At 42.6% G+C, this 19,373-nt stretch overlaps 1 protein-coding gene across 3 annotated transcripts in view; it reads left to right on the top strand.

Annotated features, from left to right (window-relative positions):
- Rhbdd1 (rhomboid domain containing 1) overlaps positions 1 to 18,200 on the top strand; it is a 147,593-nt gene extending 129,393 nt beyond the window's left edge. For all 3 annotated transcript variants that reach the window (XM_070015885.1, XM_070015894.1, XM_070015896.1), the window contains one exon: positions 15,989 to 18,200. In XM_070015885.1, the coding sequence (XP_069871986.1) occupies positions 15,989 to 16,083 (95 nt within the window). In that variant the 3' untranslated portion in view covers positions 16,084 to 18,200. The remainder of the gene's footprint in view (positions 1 to 15,988) is intronic.
- Positions 18,201 to 19,373: the final 1,173 nt, after the last annotated feature.

The following is a 19,373-nucleotide window of genomic DNA, read 5'->3' as shown; positions in this document are numbered from 1 at the left end:
ACAACTGTTCAATTTCAAAGACAAGACTTACAACCTGAGAACAATGAGGTGGTCCCAGTGCAAATTTATGAGCTGTTAAACCTCAAAGGGTTTCTTCAATTAGCAGTAAAGGCTCCTCACATGTCTGCAGGCTGATGTAGGGGCTACTCTTCATATAATTTGGAGAGGGTGCTGTTTTATCAGAACTTTCCCCTACTTTATTTATCCTGGGTGGCAGCTATGGTGCTGATCCCTGGGGAAGCGGGCAGTGTTTGATCTGCTAACTATGCTATAGGGCCAAGGACCCTGTTGCCTGGCTCACCAATGTTCCTGGGGCAGTTTACAAATTATACATGATGCATCGTATTGTAATTGCTCCACTGTGAACTTGGCTTGACTTTCCAACACAAAATACCAACATTCAACTTATTTTATGATTAAAAAAATACTTTTGGCTCATAAACATCTGAGGACATAACAGTCTCATGAATTCCAGTGTGCTATTTTGGACACACAGCAGGTGGCCATGAGTGAAAGGCCACTCAGATTTACTTCATATTAATGTGCATGAAGAAAAGGGGTGGTGGCAGTCATTTAGGCAAGGTTACAGTAAATGCAAACTCAGAAGAACTGGGAATAAGCTGAAGGTGGGCAAAGCGTGTAAACTGGGACACCAAAGACACAAGGTCCAGTGCTGTCCTTGACTCCTGGGCCTCCGTTTCCTCATTGTATACTCCAAGGGAGAGGACTGCAAGATTTCCAAGTGCCCTTTTCCCATGAAGTCAGGGGTCTTGGTGGTGGAGAGTCAGACCCAGCCTGACAGTATACTCCACCATTGTTTAGGAAAAGATGGTGACCATTCATTCATTCATTCATTCTTTTGGTAGTAGCAGTTTATATGTAGGGATTTGAGCTTGCTAGGCAGGTGGTCTACCTTTGAGCCACACCTCCAACCACTGTTTTATTCACATTAGTTGTTTTTCAGATAGGGTCTCAAGTTTTTTTTTTGCCATGCACTGACCTTGGCCTTCTTGTCTTTTTTTTTTTTAATTTTTTTTATTGTGAAAATACCGTACAGAGGGGTTACAATTACATGGGCAAGGTAATGAGTACATTTCTTATCAAGCATTGTTGCCTCCTCCTTTGTTTCCCCTTCCCATCCCTTCCCATCTCCCTTCCCCCATGAAACCCCCTCACCACCCCTCCACCCACGCCAAAGATGTATAGTTCATTTTCGACATAACATCTTGTACATCTCATTGGTGCAATGGGTCCACCTTTATCCCTATTTAAGCAATTTGTTTTTTTTCCTTCCCCTCCACAAATTATACCAACATCAAATACAGTGAAAACGGGTTATACCGCGGTGGAGGGACATACAAAGCAACAAAGAAATGTCTTATAAATATGTTAGAAACAATCGCAAGAAAGAAAAAACATTTGAGTCCTTAACTTGAGGTTCATTTCGCTTAACATCAACTTATCTGACCATTTCTGCTTGTCTCAGACATATACTAGTTATTGCAAATAAGGGAAAGCATGGGACCTATGTTTCTTTGGGCCTGGCTTACTTTACTTAATTATTGCAGCATCATTTACCATAGCTAAGATATGGAACAACCCAGATGCCCCTCAGTAGATGAATGGATCAAGAAAATGTGATATATATACACAGTGGAATTCTATGCCTCCATCAGAAAGAATGACATTGCTCCATTTGTTAGGAAATGAAAAGACTTGGCCTTCTCTTCTTTACATGACCTAGTAGTTGGGATTATGTATGTGATTACCACACTTAGTCTTTTGGTTGAGATGGGTTTTGCTAACTCTTTGCCTAGCCTGGCCTGGGCACCACCATCCTCTTGATCTCTACTTCATTAGTAAATGGTATTATAGATATGAATCACCATGCCTGGTCCTATGAGGGATCTTCTATTTTCTCTCTTTTTATGGTGATACCAAGGACTGAACTCAGGGCCTCCTGTTTGTTGGGACATGTTTACCACTTGATCCAGGTCTTCAGTCCTTTTGATTATTGGTTATTTTCCAGGTAGGGCCAGCCTGGGCTGTGATACTCCTACCTGTGCTTCCTGGTGTGGCCAGGTATAAAAGATTTACATCATTGTACTTTTGATACCTACGCTGGCCCCTAAACCATAGTCCTCCCAGATCTGCCTTGCATGTAGCTGGGATTATAGGTCTAAGCCACTGTGCCCAGACCTACGATTACGCTAAGTGAGAGGGCCTCAAGATTTATGTAGGAAACATCACCAAATTGGGATCCCAGAAGAGAATCACAGTTGATTATAGTCGTACATCTGCCTTCATGCCCCAGCCTGGAGTCCAGACTCCAGACACCTACACCAGGCCTCATGTACTGCTTCCGCCTGCAATATTTAGAAATGACACGTAGGTGCCAGTGAGGTCCTAACCCTCGCTCCTCCTGCCCTCTCCAAGTGAGACAACAGCCAGACATGTGAAGTGACATGGTTTCTCTCCTCTTCCAGAGGCGTTTTAGGTAAAAGGAAGAGCACTCAACTCCATGAATCCCATCAGTGAGTGGCAGTGAGTGTCCTACTCAGTATGGGTGGGGCAAGAAGAACAAAGGTCCCCAGGGAGGGGAGGCTCACAAGTCTCCACACTTTGCAGCAGATTCTCTGTATTGTGGCACTGTACTGGGATGTGCTCCTGTGATGCTGCTGGGAGCAAAAGTCTTGCTTAGGGCTTGGGACATCATCCATGAGGCCCCTTGTTTACCTCGCCCAGTGCTGTAGGAGTTGGGTCTCTCCGTATTCTGGAATGACAGGGGTATGCAGACAACTGGACAGATAGAGGACCTAAGAGGGGGTGTGCGCATCAGCTGTGCCTGGCCACAGAGTTGAGTAAGGCAGTTTCTTCTCTTGAGAAGCCCATTTCAAACCTATGATTGAATTGAGTGCATGTATTTGCATCCATGCGACTTGAGCAATAGAGCCAATATTCAGAGGCACAAGGAAGATTCAGAGCTGGCTGGACCACAGAGGTCATCCTCACACATCTTCCACATGCTGAAAGTGAGTTAAGGGGAATGTGGCACTGACCAAGGGCCCTCAGCTCCGTGGTCTACAATGATATGCCTCCTACTGCCTCACTTTATGTGCTCCACAGGGCCTCAGGCAAATGAGGTCACCAGCCTCCCACAAGGCTTTGTCAGTCTTGATCCTATAGCCCAGAACCCAGAAGGGTTAAAGAACAGTGGCTTCCCTTTGAGGTCAGACTACACATACTCAAAGGTGCTTCTGGAAGGCTGTTCATCTTCTGTTGCTCCTTAACTGATTTCCTCTCTTCTGGTTCAGGACTGAACAAAGGCCTGGCCAATTCCAAACTGAAGCGAAGACTTTATTTAGAACTCTGGTGGCGGCACAGGTTAGAATCCTAATTATTTACTCCAATTGTTACATCTACAAAACTCTCATGTCATCTCAGAGGCAGCCCTTCTTAATAGTAGCTTCTGGGGAAGCAGAAAGGAACTCTCAGGAATAGGGAGCTGGGAAGACAAACAGGCAAAGGCACGATCTCAAGATGCAATCTTCATATTTACTGACTCAGGCTCTGCTTAGAGAAATGCTTTGATAAAAATACAGTCAACTTCAGGAAATGGTGCTGTGGCTCAAAGCGGTGAAGCACTAGCCCTTAGTACAAAAGCTCTGGGGCAGAGCCAGGCCCTGAGTTCAAGTCCCAGGACTGGCACAAAAAATAAACAACACCAAAAACAAACAAAACAAAAACAAAAACCATTTTCCAGAGGCTGAGATCTGAGGATCTCAGCTCAAAGCCAGCCTGGCCAGGAGAGTCAATGAGAAGTCTCATCTCCAATAAACAACTCAGAAAAAAGCCAGAAGTAGAATTATGGCTCAAGTGGTGGAACATTAGCTTTGAGCCAAAGAAGCTCACAACAGTGCCCAGGCTCTGAGATCAAGCCCCAGGACCTGCACAAAAAATAACCAATAAAAATACAATCATCTTCAATTCTGTCAATAAATGAGGTGTGGATCCAAGTTCTTCTCCAGTTACACACTCAAAGGACATCAGTGATAACCAAAGGCCCTGATCTTTCATGAATGAAAATTTTTGTCACTTTTAGGCTTGTGGCTTGTTTACTAATGATACCACTACTCTCTTCTCTGAAAGAAAATAACTTGCTGAAGAAGAATGGGCAGAGATAAAGTGACCCTGAGAAGTTACATCTTTGAATCATATCATTTGTAAACATTCCTAGCTTTGAACTTCATAAAAAAGAGAGCTTTGTACTTCATAAATCAGCGCCAGTTTCTGAATGGGAGCAGCTTTGGGTTAACAGCACAGCAAAGGAGAAAGCAGGCTAGAAAGGAGAACAGGAAAACATCAACGTCTTAACTTCTTCAGACAATGATGCTAGACACCTCCTCTGGGCACCGACATTACGATGGCCACAGTATCTCTAGCACAAGAAAACAGCACATGTGATTTCCAGAATCATTTCCTTGAATTGATGTCAGGAAAATCTTACTCTCTGGGGAGGACACACAAATGGGTGAGGAGCTGGTGAGGAGAGATTACAAACTTGCAGGCTTTTGGGAACACAATTCAGTCTCTTTGCTTCCTCTGAGATTCATCAAATGTGTCTGAGTTCTGGGGTTTTGGACACACTGTAGAACAGGCTGAGATGGAGATGCATTTATCTCCACCTCCACTGGAGGCTCTCTAAGGCATTAAAAACTCAAATCATCTCCACTTTTCAGATATCGTATGTTTGATGAGTATATAACTACCCACCCTAGAGATCTTGGGGGTCATAGCCCTATTGACCCACCTGACCAGTTGCTCCTGCTCCCTCTCTGCTTTGCCTTGATGGCACGTTAGATTTTTCTGTCATTCGCCAAACGTTATTGATGCCCCCATCATATGTCAGGCTGCTTCATTCCAGGGACTGGGTAAGTGATGCTGGTCTAGTGCCATCCAGGGAAGTTTTATAACAGGTGTTATATTAAGGAAAACTTAGTCCATTAGTGGCCTTGAAAGTATTTTAATCCAAGATTGAGTAAGGCACAACCTGCGAAACTACAGTGTCTCTGGTTCTTACGGGGTGTGATCCAAAACCTTGTATCAAGTCAGATTCCATATGGGTGCAGATGGCCAATGACTAACATAACCCACAAGTGGCCAAAGTATGTGGGCCACTGGCAGGTTCCTGGGCCCCACCACTGACATTGATCTGGAATCTCCCAAGTTAAAACTTTAGAATGTGCCTCTTACCAAACCCATGTTTGGTAAGTTCTAGAGTCCCTACTGATCATCATCACACTGAGGCAGGCAAGGAGACGCCTTCCAAAGACCACACCTGCAACACTTATCACCTGGAGCAGTATGACTGATGTGGATATGGGGCCCCGTCTGCACATGGAGTCAATGTGGGGCATAGTTGGAATGAAAGCCAGATGAACTACCCTTGTCCTCCTTCCTTCCTTCCTTCCCTCCTTCCTTCTTGCCTGCCTGCCTGTCTCCCTGCCTGTCTCCCTGCCTTCCTACCTTCTTTCCTGCTTCCTCCTTTCCTGCTTTCCTGCTTTCCTCCTTCCCTCTCCCCTACATTCCTTCCAGTGTTCTCCTAGGATAGCATAAGTAGAGGAGACAGAAGAAATGAGGATTGGGGACAAGTCTAAGTAGAGTTTTGAATGAAAATATGAATCAGTAAATATATCCACTTTGATTAGATTGAAATAAATTGCTTTAGTACCATACATCCAGAATTGGTCCATAGACTTTTCTTGCCTTTTCTGATTTGGAGTTAAAGCGATAAGGGTACTCAGATCAAAGCAGTCAATAACACAAGACAATATGCACAATAGCAAGAGTTAATTCTGCACTTAGAACTTGTTAAAATACCCTTGTCCCTACCCTTATCTCTCCCAATGCCTGTCAATGCCCTCTGCTAAGGGAGAATTCTGAGCTGACATGGAAACTGCTAGATGCTGGCAAATAATCTCTGGGTTTCAGACCATCCAGACAATAAACAACTCCATCATATTCAGTGCAGCAGCTTCTCTAGAGCCCATCTGTTTCAAAATAACCCTAATTCTGCTTACGATGCGGAATGCTTTGTTGACTGGAATCTGTCCTAGTTTTCTTCAGCAGAACCAGTGTCATAAGCCTCTGGTTCCACCTGCTGGCGAATGCAAACACTGGAATGAAAGATACAGTGAATCTCATCGTTGAATGAAAAATCTCTGCTTCTCGTAAGCACTAGAGTCACCTGGGAGCTCAGTAAGCTTGGGGTGCGTAGGCTCCCTGGCAAGCCCATCAAATTGGGAACTGTTTCTTAACCCCCTGGCGCTTCACACACTCAGACACAATAGAGAAGCACTTCACCTGCAGTGAGGGAACTGGAGTCCAGCTCAGGCAAACCCTGTGCATCATCTCCAAGCTGGGGTGACTGGCAACAAAGCCAGCCTGAGACACCCCCCCCCCCGCAATGTAACCTTGTGACTCTTAGTGGCGTAGAGCAAAGGGTTATTCTCTTGGGATTCATTCAGCAACAATTTAAAGTGGAGAAAGCTGATAAAAAAAAAAATAGGACTTAAGGGGCTGGGAAGGTGGCTCAGTGGTAGAGCGCTTGCCTTGCATGCCTGAGGCCCTGGGTTCGATTCCTCAGCACCACATAAGCAAAAAGAAAAAAAGCCGGAAGTGGCTCAAGTGGTAGAGCGCTAGCCTTGAGCTGAAGAGCTGAGGGACAGCACTCAGGCCCAGAGTTCAGGCCCCACAACCGAACCCCCCCCCAAAAAAAAAAGGACTTAACTAAGCATTTGGGATTAACAAGACCAATAGTCTTGCTTATAGCATATACCCCTGATGTGTGATAAGGACCCTTCCCCTCCATGTGGTTCATCATCCAGACCCATAATCTTCTCCTAATCCTGTGGACAGACATCAGACAAACCACGTGAGGGCATTCTCCAGCAGACCTCTCCCCATACAACTCAAAGCGTTCTCTGGTCATGGTAGACCAGAGAAGATAGAAATGACCACAAACCAAATAAGACTAAGGAGACATGATCAGTAAAAAATATACTGTCTCCTGGATTTGATTGTAGAACAGAAACAGGAAATGAGTGGGGAAATCATTACAATCTTAAGTAGTCTGGAGTTTAATTCTTAGTTATATGCCAGTGTTAGCTTTTTAGTTTTGAGATATACCATGATGAAATAGTGGTATTAAGGGAATTGAATCATCTATTACTTTTACAGCTTTTCTTGTAGCTCTAAAATTGTTCCACATTAGCATTTATTTAAAACAGTTTTCAGTCTTAATAGCAGGAAGGGCACTGAATGAGACCAAATGAGTGGGAGGACATTGCCAGAAGAGGACAGCAGAGTGAGTGGTTCTCTGCCCATCTGCCAAGGTTAGAGCAGAATGGCTTGATAGAACAGGCCCGATGGGACTGTCAAAGGACAGGAAGACAAGACTTCAAACATAGACGTTCTTTGAGGATGAAGGACATAGTTGACGGCAAGCTGCAGTCTGGACCCAACAGGTCTTGGACGGATCTAATGTTTCGTTGTTGTTTTTGAGTTCAGTTTACTTTAGCATAAATCGTTAAAAACTTTAAGCCTCAGTTCCTCATTTGTAAAAAATACTAACAAGGAAATTCTAACTGGAGGTGTAAACAGAATTTTTTTAAACCACATATAAAAATATGAATGAGAGCCAGGTACCTGTGGCTCATGCTTATAATCCTAGATACTGGGGAAGCTGAAATCTCAGGATTGTGTTTCAAAGCCAGCCTATACAGGAAAGATCGGAGACTGTTATCTCCAATAAACTGCATGCCAGAAGCAGAAGTGGAGGAACTCTGGCTTAAGTGATAGAGCAGTATCCTTGAGCAAAAAGAAGTTCAGGGACAGTACCCGGGCTCTGAGTATATGTACATGTAAGAATCTCACCAACATAAAATGAGAAATATGAGGAAACAGCTCAGCTCAGATTGAGTTTTATGAATCCATTTATGGACACAGAAGGAAAAGCAGAGGTATGTGCTGTTAAAAGTCAGTAGAGGGCTGGGAAGATGGCTCAGTGGTAGAGCGCTTGCCTTGCATGCATGAGGCCCTGGGTTGGATTCCTCAGCACTACATAAGCAGAAAAAGCCAGAAGTGGTGCTGTGACTCAAGTGGTAGAGCGCTAGCCTTGAGCTGAAGAGCTGAGGGACAGCGCTCAGGCCCAGAGTTCAGGTCCCACGACTAACCAAAAAACAACAACAAAAAAAAAAGTCAGTAGAGTGCAAACTCTTGGGTAGTGATAGAAAGAAGGTATGAGGAGGAAATGAGAGAGGGGTAACAGTGTTTCAAATAAATGTACTCTGAAAATAGGTTATACCATGGGGGAGGGGCATACGAAGCAACAAAACAATCATCTGATAAATATGTTAGAAATAGGGATACAGTTGGACCCATTGCAACAATGAGATGTACAAGACGTTATATTTAAAAACAAACTTTACAACTTGGGGGCGGGGATGGGAGAGGACAGGGATTGTAAGGGGAAACAAAGGAGGAGGCAACAATGCTTGATAAGAAATGTACTCATTACCTTGCTCATGTAATTGTAACCCCTCTGGTATTTTCACAATAAAAAACTTACTAATTAAAAAAGAAATGTACTCAATGTGACCATATAAGATGATGCTAAATGAAATGATCTCCAAGATATGGACACAAGAGGTTTTTCTTTGTTGTTGTTGTCTGTTTTTAATGTGATATGTTTTTTCCTTTGTGTGTTTTTCCTATGGTTTATCTCCTGTTGTCACTGTGTTTGATTTTGGTACCCTGGGTATTTTGTATATACATTTATCTGAATTAGGGAAGGGGAGGGGAACAACAAAATGGTGAGACAAACAAAGGGTGAACCAATGCAACAGCAATAGTCACAAGACAATATGTTGGAAATGAATTGTACAGCCTGGGGGGAGGGTATTGGGGGAGGGTATTGGGGAGGAGGGTATTGGAAGAGCGGTGGCAAGCAAGGTGAGCAAGTAGCAATTGTCCAACAGAGGTCAGGCCATATGTTGTCTATCATATGGAAAAGTAGCCTGGGCGTAGTGGCCCTATACTGTAGGTTATTCTGTAGATCCTGTGAATACCCTTGTGATTTTAAGGCATGGAGGGAAAAGTACAGGAGGCAGAGTAGAAACTGACTTGATCAAACATGAAAGTGTTCTCTCATCAGCATGTTACCTTTCTTTTCATTTCTTTTTTTTTTTTTTTTTTTTGTCAGTCATGGGACTTGAACTCTGGGCCTGAGTGCTGTACCTTAGCTCTTCAGCTCAAGGCTAGCACTCTACCACTTGAGCCACAGCGCCACTTCCAGTTTCCTGGTGGTTTATTGGAGATTAGAGTCTCATGTGCTCTCCTGCCCTGGCTTTGAACCCAGGTCCTCAGATCTCAACCTCCTAAGTAGCTAGAATTACAGGTATGAGCCACCAGTGCCTGACGGTATGTTACCTTTCTTATAAGTCATAACAAAGCTTGCATTTTCAAGAGAGAAAGATCATATTATAGCCACTGACTCAAAAATTCATGTGGTCTCACTCTCCTTGAGTGCCCCTCCCGCTTTTTAAAGAATGTCTCTAAATTGTTAGACCTGGGGTTTCTCCTAGACCTTTTAGGTCTTTCGCAATAAAGGACTTAGCAACCAGCATTTCAGCATACTTTTCAATTCATAGAATTCTAATAATGTACCATTCTTGAGAGAGTATGGATCCCATGCTGCTGGCCTCATTTGACAATAGAAATCCCAGAAAATGCTGATGATTTATTTAGCACTTTCCTGGTTTTTTTTTTAATAGTGGTTTTCTCTTTCACTCCCTAACTTAAAGGAAATATATCACTCCATCTTGCAACTTCCCTTTAGTATAATTTCACTGAATAGCATAGAGCATTCATCAGATCCATAGGCAGATCTATGAATACCAGCAAATTAAGCATCTCTATTTACATGGATAGCCAACCGTAGAGAAAATGGCCATCAACTTAGGGTACTCTTTGTAGCAATTCTTATCTGGAGAAAATTACTTTCCTTCCTATAGCAGTAAAATGCCAAGGTTACTGCATTATACATAAAGGTGGAAAACTGAAAATTTTCTCATCAAGAACCACAAATCAATAAATCTTATGATCTCACTACTGGTGCTATAATTGAGCTAAATTATTGTAAACTAGGCAGTGTTCTTGAAGTCCTTTGAAGCATGCTCATTGTTTCTTTGGATAAAATTGAGGGCTGACCCCATTTACAAGAACACAGAGGCAAGTTCTCATAAATACTAATATTCCATGCCAGGTGTGTTACAGCAGGGTCATTTCACCTAGGCCTGTAAATGTTCAGTGCACAATTTAACTAAATGGAAAAAAGTGTGGGCGGGGGAGGGGGGGCTTGGCAGGGAGTGGCAAGGCTTTCCAGCTTTTCCAGAGAAAGCTTATTGAACACTATTAATTGCCTTTATGATATTGATTTCTTAAGGCACATATTTAGTAACTAGTGATTCCACATTTTGTATAAAGTACTGCCAAAATGGCCTGAATGCATAATTGGATTCTGTCCTTTAAGAAGTCATTAATTTTGTCATTACATTTTGTGTATATCTTGTACAGATTTAGTTCCTTATGACCAAGTATTCGCTTAACACATGGTTCTTGATAATGGTAAAAATGTACAATCACAGCTTCCACTGCTCAGTGGGCATTTACATTTACTACATCTTGCTAAGCATTTCTTATGCATCGTTTCTTGTAATCCTCTCAGCAACCCAACACAGATGGCTCTCTCACTAGTCCCATTTCATAGAGAAGGAAACTAAGACCAAGGCAGGGTAACCCAACTGCTTAAAGGTGTGTAGCTAATGAGCAAAGGAATTCCATCCCAAACTCCAGAGTTCTGAAAGAGACTGTGCAGCCCCCTTGTTCAGCAGCCTCCCCTCACAGAGAAACCAACCAGAGCCTGCTCAAATAATGGCTTTTATTCATGGGGTCTCAGCTAGTTCCAGGCAGATATAGAAAGCCATCTCCTGATTTCCAACAACACTTGTCCCATTGTACTATTCAGGACATATCTTCCTCCTCCTTCCCATCCGAAGCAGATGCAGGCCCTCATGAATTCAGGTGCGCATCATAAATGTGAGACATGCATGCAGGACCATTTGGGGATCCTGGAGGTTATGGAGAATAGTAATAGATGTTGTGACAGAAGTAGAACAGATACAAACAGTTTAAAATACAAAGGCAGGGATTTGGAAAGTCACCTGAGCTTACCTGAAACTGAGTGGACAAACCAAGGGACACGTCTCCAATGTGGCCCTGGCCCTCAGTGCCAACACAGAAGATGGTGGGCAAGTCCACACCAGCTTTGTCATTGTTCTTGAAATATCAAAAGTCACTTTATACTTAAAACTTTGATTTAAAAAATCCTAGTATTCATACAGGAAGGAATAGAAGAAACCCTAGGTCTCCTTGGCACAAGCCGAAATTTTCTTAATAAAGACCCAGAAACACAACAAATTAAAGAAAGACTGGACAAATGGGACTTCATTAAACTGCAGAGCTTCTACATGGCAAAGGACATAGCTAGCAAGATCAATAGAAAGCCCATGGATTGGGAGAAGATCTTCACTAGCTATATAACCAATAAGGGTCTCATATCTAAAATATACCTGGAACTCAAAAAATTAAATCCCCCAACAACAAATCCTCAAAGAAACAACCACCCAATAAATAAGTGGGCTAAAGACTTACAGAGAAACTTCTCTGAAGAGGAAAGAATAGCCAATAGACACATGAAGAAATGCTCAACCTCTCTAGCCATAAAAGAAATGCAAATCAAAACAACATTGAGATACCACCTCACCCCAGTTAGAATGTCTACAATCAAGAACTCTAATAAGAACAGATGCTGGAGGGGATGTGGCCAGAAGGGAACCTTACTGCATTGTTGGTGGGAGTGTAAACTTGTTCAGTCACCTTGGAAAACATTATGGAGGGTCCTCAACTCCATGGAGAATTCCCCAATGACCCAGCAATCCCACTTTTGGGCATGTACCCAAATGATCACAAACAAGGCCATACTAAAGCTACCTGCACAACTATGTTTATCACAGCATTATTCACGATAGCTAAGATATGGAACTAACCTAGATGCCCCTCAGTAGATGAATGGATCAAGAAAATGTGAGATACATGTGGAATTCTATGCCTCCATCAGAAAGAATGACATTTGTTAGGAAATGGAAAGACTTGGAAAAAAATTATATTAAGTGAAGTAAGCCAGGCCCAAAGGTCTCATGGTTTCCCTTATCTTCAATAACTTGTGTATGTCTAGGACAAGCAGAAAAGGTCAAAAGCGATGTACATATAACCATATAAGATGATGTGAAGCAAAATGAACCCCAAAAAGTGGGCGTAAAAGGTTTAATCTTTCTTGCTGCTGTTTTTAATGTACTTACAATGTACTAGTTTTTTTTTTGCTTCTTTTGTATGTACTCCCCCCCCCCTGGTATCACCCCTGTTTTCACTGTATTTGATTCTGGTGCCCTGCAGCTTGTTACATACATTTTCTATTTGGGGGAGGGGAAGGGAAATGACAAAATGCTGAAATAAGGATACAGGATGACCCATTGTAACAATAAGATGTACAAGACATTATGTTGAAAATTAGCTTTACAACTTGGTGGGGGAGAGAGGAGGAGATGGGGAAATAGGGAGGAAAGGGATGGTAGGGAAAGATCAAAGGAGGAGGTAACAATGCTGGATAAGAAATGCACTCGTTACCTTTCTCATGTAATTGTAACCCCTCTGTACATTATCTTTATAATAAAAATATATATATAATTCTAGCATTCAGAACAGTGTAGCGTTTAGAGCAGTGAACAATCCAGTAGTTACTTAGCAGAAAGGTATCTCTGCCATTATCAGAAATATAGTTTGAAGGATTTTAAATGCTCAGAACATCAGGTATGATTACTCAGACCTGGCTGTGGTAGTGGTGGTAGCTAGAGCTAATGGTACTTCGATGCTGGTAGAGAGCTGAGCCAGTCTTGTAGCCACTCTGGACTTTGAGTCACCCCTTTGATTATAGCAGAGGCCCGTAATGTTGAGGGCTGACACTGTTGCCAGTATCAGTGAGCTCCCACATATCCATGAAAAAAAAAAGATAGGCTGAGTTTTGGTAAGAAGATAGGGAATGGTGAGTAGACATCATGTTTACCATGTTTGGTGTTCTAGAAGCAATGGAAATTGGAGAAATAGACGAAGTCAGAAAAACCAGTGTACAAGTTTTCCTTCCCTTTTTGCTGGTCTCGTGACCTCGGATGTGTGCCTAACCCTGTGCCTTACTTGCTTCATCCATCAACTTGAGGTGAATAGATTCAGAGTGAAAGCGAAGGGCAATGGGGCACCCTGAAGTAGCTCTGTAAATGAAAGTGTGCCTTGTCTCCCTTCTTGCCATGAGTTTTCTACTACAGCATGTGGCATTTCTTCTGTTGTCTGAGCCCTGGTTCTCTTCCAGGGCCCCGCAAGTGGGGCCAACAGTGTGTGTACCAGCTGCTCATTCTGAGAGCTGGCCCAGAGGAGCCTTCCCCGCCTTCCCCCTCCAACAGCCCCCCTCCTACTCCCTTCCTGGAAGCAGTATTCCTCCCAAAGGACTCTCGGTGCCCTCTGAGCCTTGGAAACACCACGCGGACACCAATTCCCTTAGGGAGCCCATGACTCCTCCAGCTTCCAGGGCCTTGTGCCCTGTGGCCTGGTGTCAGCATGCCACGTTGAGCCGCTCTTGCTTCTGCCCACAGCTCTTTCTGATGGGGTTCCCTGCCCATCTGGAAGAGGGTGTGAAGCACTTGCCTGCACTCTTGTGCAATTAAATTAGCCTTGTTAACAGAGTAATGCTGAAAGACAAAGCAGGATTTGGATTGGGTCACATAAAAGAACTTCAAGTAATAAACTAGCATTGATTTAACATGTACATTTGTCATTTCAAAGCATCCACCATTCCAAGAGGAATTACTTCCCAGATACATATGGCAAAAACCATAGAAAATGAGTCTTAATCGTATAGTATTCATTAACATGTTCATTGTGAAAGCCTATAAGCCTATCAAATGTTGAGTGTCATCTTTAACTTAACAAATTGACATGTAATTCACCATAAACGTTGAAGTAGAGCGTTACGCAGTAGGAGCTTTACATAGTAGGAGTCCTGTCCAGGACAGGCCTGCTCTGATCAGTGGGGTTGCATTAGTTAGGAAGGGCTACAAAGGGCTACAAAGACTCCGCAGAACATGCAACTAAAATTATAATCTGGCCGGGCACCGGTGGCTCACACCTGTCACCCTAGCTACTCAGGAGGCTGAGATCTGAGGATCGCAGTTCAAAGCCAGCCTGGGCAGGAAAGCCCATGAGACTCTTATCTCCAATAAACCACCAGAAAACCAGGAGTGGTGCTGTGGTTCAAGTGGTAGAATGCTAGCCTTGAGCTGAAGAGCTCAGGGACAGTGCTCAGGCCCAGAGTTCAGACCCACAACCAACAATAAATAAATAAATAAAATAAAATTACAATCTGGACTGAGAAGATTCAATTTCCCACCACATTCTCTAGCATCTTTTAATTTTGGTTCTAACCATTGTGTATCAAGGTAATCATGCCTGAGGCATCTTCTATCTTGGAGAATTAGCAAGAATCAAATATTGCATTCCCTCTTGAGAAAGCCACTGAACCTGTCCCCCGACCCTTCCCAGCCCAGCCAGCATCTCCAGAGCAGCAGGCTCCCTAGGGCAATCCTCTGGGAAGTCATAGTGAGGGGCTGTTAATTCCATACATCTATTGGTCAACAGCCATGTGCCCAGAACTGTTCCAGGCCCTGGGGAGCAGGGGGAGATGGAAAGGGTGCCTTAGAGGAGGAAGGAGGGTGACACAGATGGCAGCACCATGGCAGGACACAGCTCCTACTGAATGAGGGGGACCCACAGGAAGGTGCTGAAAGCTCTTCCACTGGAGCTGGTCAGGGGTTGGGGAGAGAGGAAGACATTTGGTTGGTGTGACAGGAAAGAAGAATGGAGTTGGCAGAGCCATGAAAGTGAAAAGGTGCAGCCTTTTTAGTCCAAGTGTATAGACTACTTACCTGTCCTCATCTATTGGTGATCTTCTCCCTGGCTGCCTCCTCGGGGGTATGGAAGCTCTTTCGTACATTTCTGTTGCTGGTCCCCTGAGATCAAAAGATAGCTATTTTCCTTCCTTTAATCGTTCCTCAAGAGTTGGTTTTTAATGTACTGACGAAGGTGCTTCTACCATTGCAAAGTCTGCACCGTATTTGCAGACTTCAGCAAGCCTTTTTCAATAATGACTTCCATGGTCTCTTACATAACTATGAAATAGCATGCCTGCATTTTTGTCTTCACCTTCGATCAGTACAACTATTCCTGCTCTATGCCCATTCTGCCTGTGCTCACCAGGGGCAGGAGACAGCTGTGTATCTCAAGTATGATTTGAGCCATGGAATGGGGCAGGAGTGGCTGGGTAAAGGGAGACCTCCAAAGGCTTGAGTCAAAGTCAGCCAGCAGAGTTGGCAGTGGGGAAGTTAATAAAGATGGCCATAAAATATAGACACAAATCACCAGGACACTATGGAAAGTTAAATGGTGCACATTGTTGAGCTGATTGAAGGAAAAATAAAAGTAGGGAAATTACCAAGAAACTTAGAATGGGTCAGATTAAGTTCATAGACTGAACCACACCACAAAAATACTTCCTTGATGTTGAAATTAGTATTGACAGCTAATGTTGAAATATGTTTGTGGTGTGTCTTCTGCACATTAAAATAAAGATGGTACCAAAATGAATGTGGTTGTTTTGTTTTTGGGTTTTTTTTTTGTCTTTGGAATCTTAGGGTGTGTAAGGCCTTATAAATGTCACAATGATGGATCGGCAGTGTTTGATTTTTTCTTCGCTTTCTCACTGCAGGAAATACCAGAAATAGCCCACCGCCCTATGGTTTTCGGCTCTCACCTGAAGAAGAAATGAGGAGACAACGGCTTCACAGATTTGACGGCCAGTGAAGTGATACAGTGTCTTCGGAAGATGTGGTCCAGTTGTCCATTTTCCTTCCATTTGCTTGAGCCTCCTTCCATCCCCAACTTCATTTTAAACAAAAGCAGAGTATACCATCATCATCCCTGATTGCTTCTGTATGCCATGGACTCTCACCCTGTCACCGCCCTGCATCTAGATTCACAGTCAGATTGACTTGTCTGGAAACCAGGTTTGTGGCAGGCAGCTCACAGCCTTCTAGAAGTGATCTTATTCTCCGTCCCAAACCAAAGGTCTCTTCCTTAACATTGGAGCCTTTCTCCACACTCCATCCTTTCCTCCAGACTCTGATACCTGCACCTTGTTTTGCAGTCAAAGACTCCACCTTCACAAAGAGATCATCCATTTTTTCTGCCTGGAGTGCTTGATGCTTACATTGGCCAGAGGTGCAGTACAGTGGTATTCCCTGGTCTTCTTGGCATGTTGCTGTGGTGACCATCAGGATAAAGATATGTTCTCTTCCCAGTATGCTGTGGAGAAAACACCTACATCCACCACTAGATGTCAAGGGGTACCAACAATTTGGATTTATAGCTGCCCACCCTCCCCAGGACAGCATGTGTGGGCCAGGGAGAAGGGACTTGTCATTAAACAGCAAAGCAACAACAAGTGCCACATGTAGAACGGGGCAAAAGCGTTCAAAGGATTGGTTACTAGAAGTCCTTTTTGTAGGAAGTACTGTTTTTCCTCATAAAAGTGCCTCTGAATTGGCCCTGAAACAACTTGTCCTGGACAAGTGTCCAAAGCATACCCTAGGGCCCCGCGGTATTAAAATACACCGATTGTCAGGTCATTTAAAGCATTCTCTGGTGCTTGTGTTTCATGTGTAAAAGGACAAAGCCAAAATGTATTTAGTCATGGAGTTGCTTATTTTTAGAGAAAACTAGAAGCAGCAAAAGATGCTTCTATTTTAACTCATCTATCATCCATATATAGTTTTCTGTTTATGAAAGTCATAGAAATGCCATCTACATGCATAGTCTGGAAGGAAGTTTAGCAAATAGAACAGAGATTATCCCTGGAGATAAAATACTTTGCTTTCTCTTTTTCACAATTTTATACTGCCTTTTAAAAAATATGTGTATTGTATATATTGCTTTGTAGTCAGGAAAACTGATTCATACAATAAATCAAGGGAAAACACAGTAAAACAGACTTAAAAATAATTAATATGTGGCCATTGAGAAACTTCAAAACTGTAAAAACAAACAAATAAATACATAAACAATTATAAAATCATGTGCATTCATACCACTTGGAAGAATACACAGGATTAACATTTTGAACGTATTCCATCACAATGACTTCTTGTATACATCTGACAGACTTGGAGCATACTGGTTGTGCAGTGTTGTGTCCAGCTCAGGGTCTGAATTTGTCTGGAAGTGGCCTTGACCCTTGCATATAAATGAGCTATGAAACCTTGAGATCTGGGAGAATTATAACTAGCTACTTGCACAATGACACCTGAGATGCTTGATTTTATTTATAATTGATGTAAAACTAGAGCTAGTAGATAATGAAAATTGTACCTGAGTCCAGTAGCTTTAGACATATTTAAAATGTTCAAGCTAAATCATTCCTGCCTCTCAAACTATAAATTTGACTTCTATTTTCCTATTCTTACATGCCATCTTTTGATAACATGGAAATGGTCCTGTAGCACTCATATCTTGCCCTTGTTATTGTTATGGTTATTTGTACATACCTATACCAAGGTGTGCCTTCTATGTGGGGGTGTGGGTTATAAATCACCCTGATATGTATATCTCCCATAGTCTCCACATTTTCCATATTCACCGTCCAAAGGCTTGTGGTAGGAACTCATTAAATGTTAATTTCTCACCCAAGTGTTTTCTATTGTATTAAAAGTCCAGTCATATGTATATATGGAAGTATTTTCCTGTTTTAATATAGCAGTACCTCCTTCATTTGACCTGTCACATATGAAAACACTGGAATTACATTTTGGATGCTGTAGCTATAACATGAACACTATTTATGGAGTGGACTATCACAGAACATTTAGAAATGTGGGAGAGGTCATTTTGATTATAAACCAATTATTTTTTCACAGCAATAAAGATGTTCTGGAAATTTTATTCTAATTAGTTAATGGGCTTGTCTATAACCACTTTATTCTATTCAGTGTCTTTTTTTTGTACAATAAGGAATCTCCAAATTCATGTGAACAAACTGGAATTGGGTTGAGAAAGATGAACAAAAGCAAGTGCCTTAGACTAATGATCTCTAATAGGAACTAAGCATTTAGAGCTGATTTTTTAATTTGGTGTCTTTGTGTAGCAGTAATTTCCTGATACCCCTTTGTGTATGTAGTTCCCATGGTTTGATGTGGTCAGTCAGATGACCTCTTAATTCAGAATCCGTTCTTGCTTCTTGGTTCTCAAGAGGAAGGAGTATTTAAAATTGCTTCCTGTTAAATGACCTTTGAATGCATTACCTGTGATTCCACTGCAATGACCTCCTCTCCCTGTTTAAATGCCTTCTGGCAAAGCTCATATTAAGCTAAATTCCTAGCTTTAGTAGAAGTAGAGTCAGGCTACATATTTGACACATAGTCTGTCTACTGGGGAGTAGGTTAAAAGAATGAGGGATATGAAACATACCTCCCACAGTGGGTATTAAAATGGGGACCAGTTCCTAGTCTTAATCCCTAGTGACAAGAGTCAGTATTCATAAAGAAATGCATTCAGTTAGTCATATACAAATCTACCTTTCTTCCTTTCCCTTCTCATGCATCATTACAGTCATTTCTTAATTTTAATAAAGTTTATTCAGCCCCTAGTATTTATCTTAGCTCAAATTCTCAGCTTAACAAAACATTGAAGTCTCTCTCTCTCTCTGTCTCTGTCTGTCTGTCTGTCTGTCTGTCTGTCTGTCTCTCTCTCTCTCTCTCTCTCTCTCTCTCTCTCTCTCTCTCTCTGAGTTATAAGGCTTAAACTCAGGGCCTGGACACTATCACTGAGCTTTTTTGCTGAAATCTAGCACTCTACCACTTGAGCCAAAGTTCCACTTCTGTGGGGTTTGGGGTTTTTTGTTGTTGTTGCTGCTGGTGTGTGTGTGTGTTTGTGCTCGCTTAATTGGAAATCTGAGTCTCATGGACTTTCCTGCCTGGGCTGGCTTCAAACATCAATCCTCAGATCTCAGCCTCCTGAGTAGCTAGAATTATAGGCATAAGCCAGCAATGCTCAGATGGTAATTTAAGTTCCTTAAATAGTGCAGCTCTCTGGGGTGGAGA

The sequence above is a fragment of the Dipodomys merriami genome, unplaced genomic scaffold, assembly GCF_024711535.1.
Source record: "Dipodomys merriami isolate MVZ:Mamm:240054 unplaced genomic scaffold, mDipMer1.0.p SCAF_1, whole genome shotgun sequence".
Classification (NCBI taxonomy): Eukaryota; Metazoa; Chordata; class Mammalia; order Rodentia; family Heteromyidae; genus Dipodomys; species Dipodomys merriami.
This window is presented reverse-complemented; position numbering and strand designations above follow the sequence as displayed.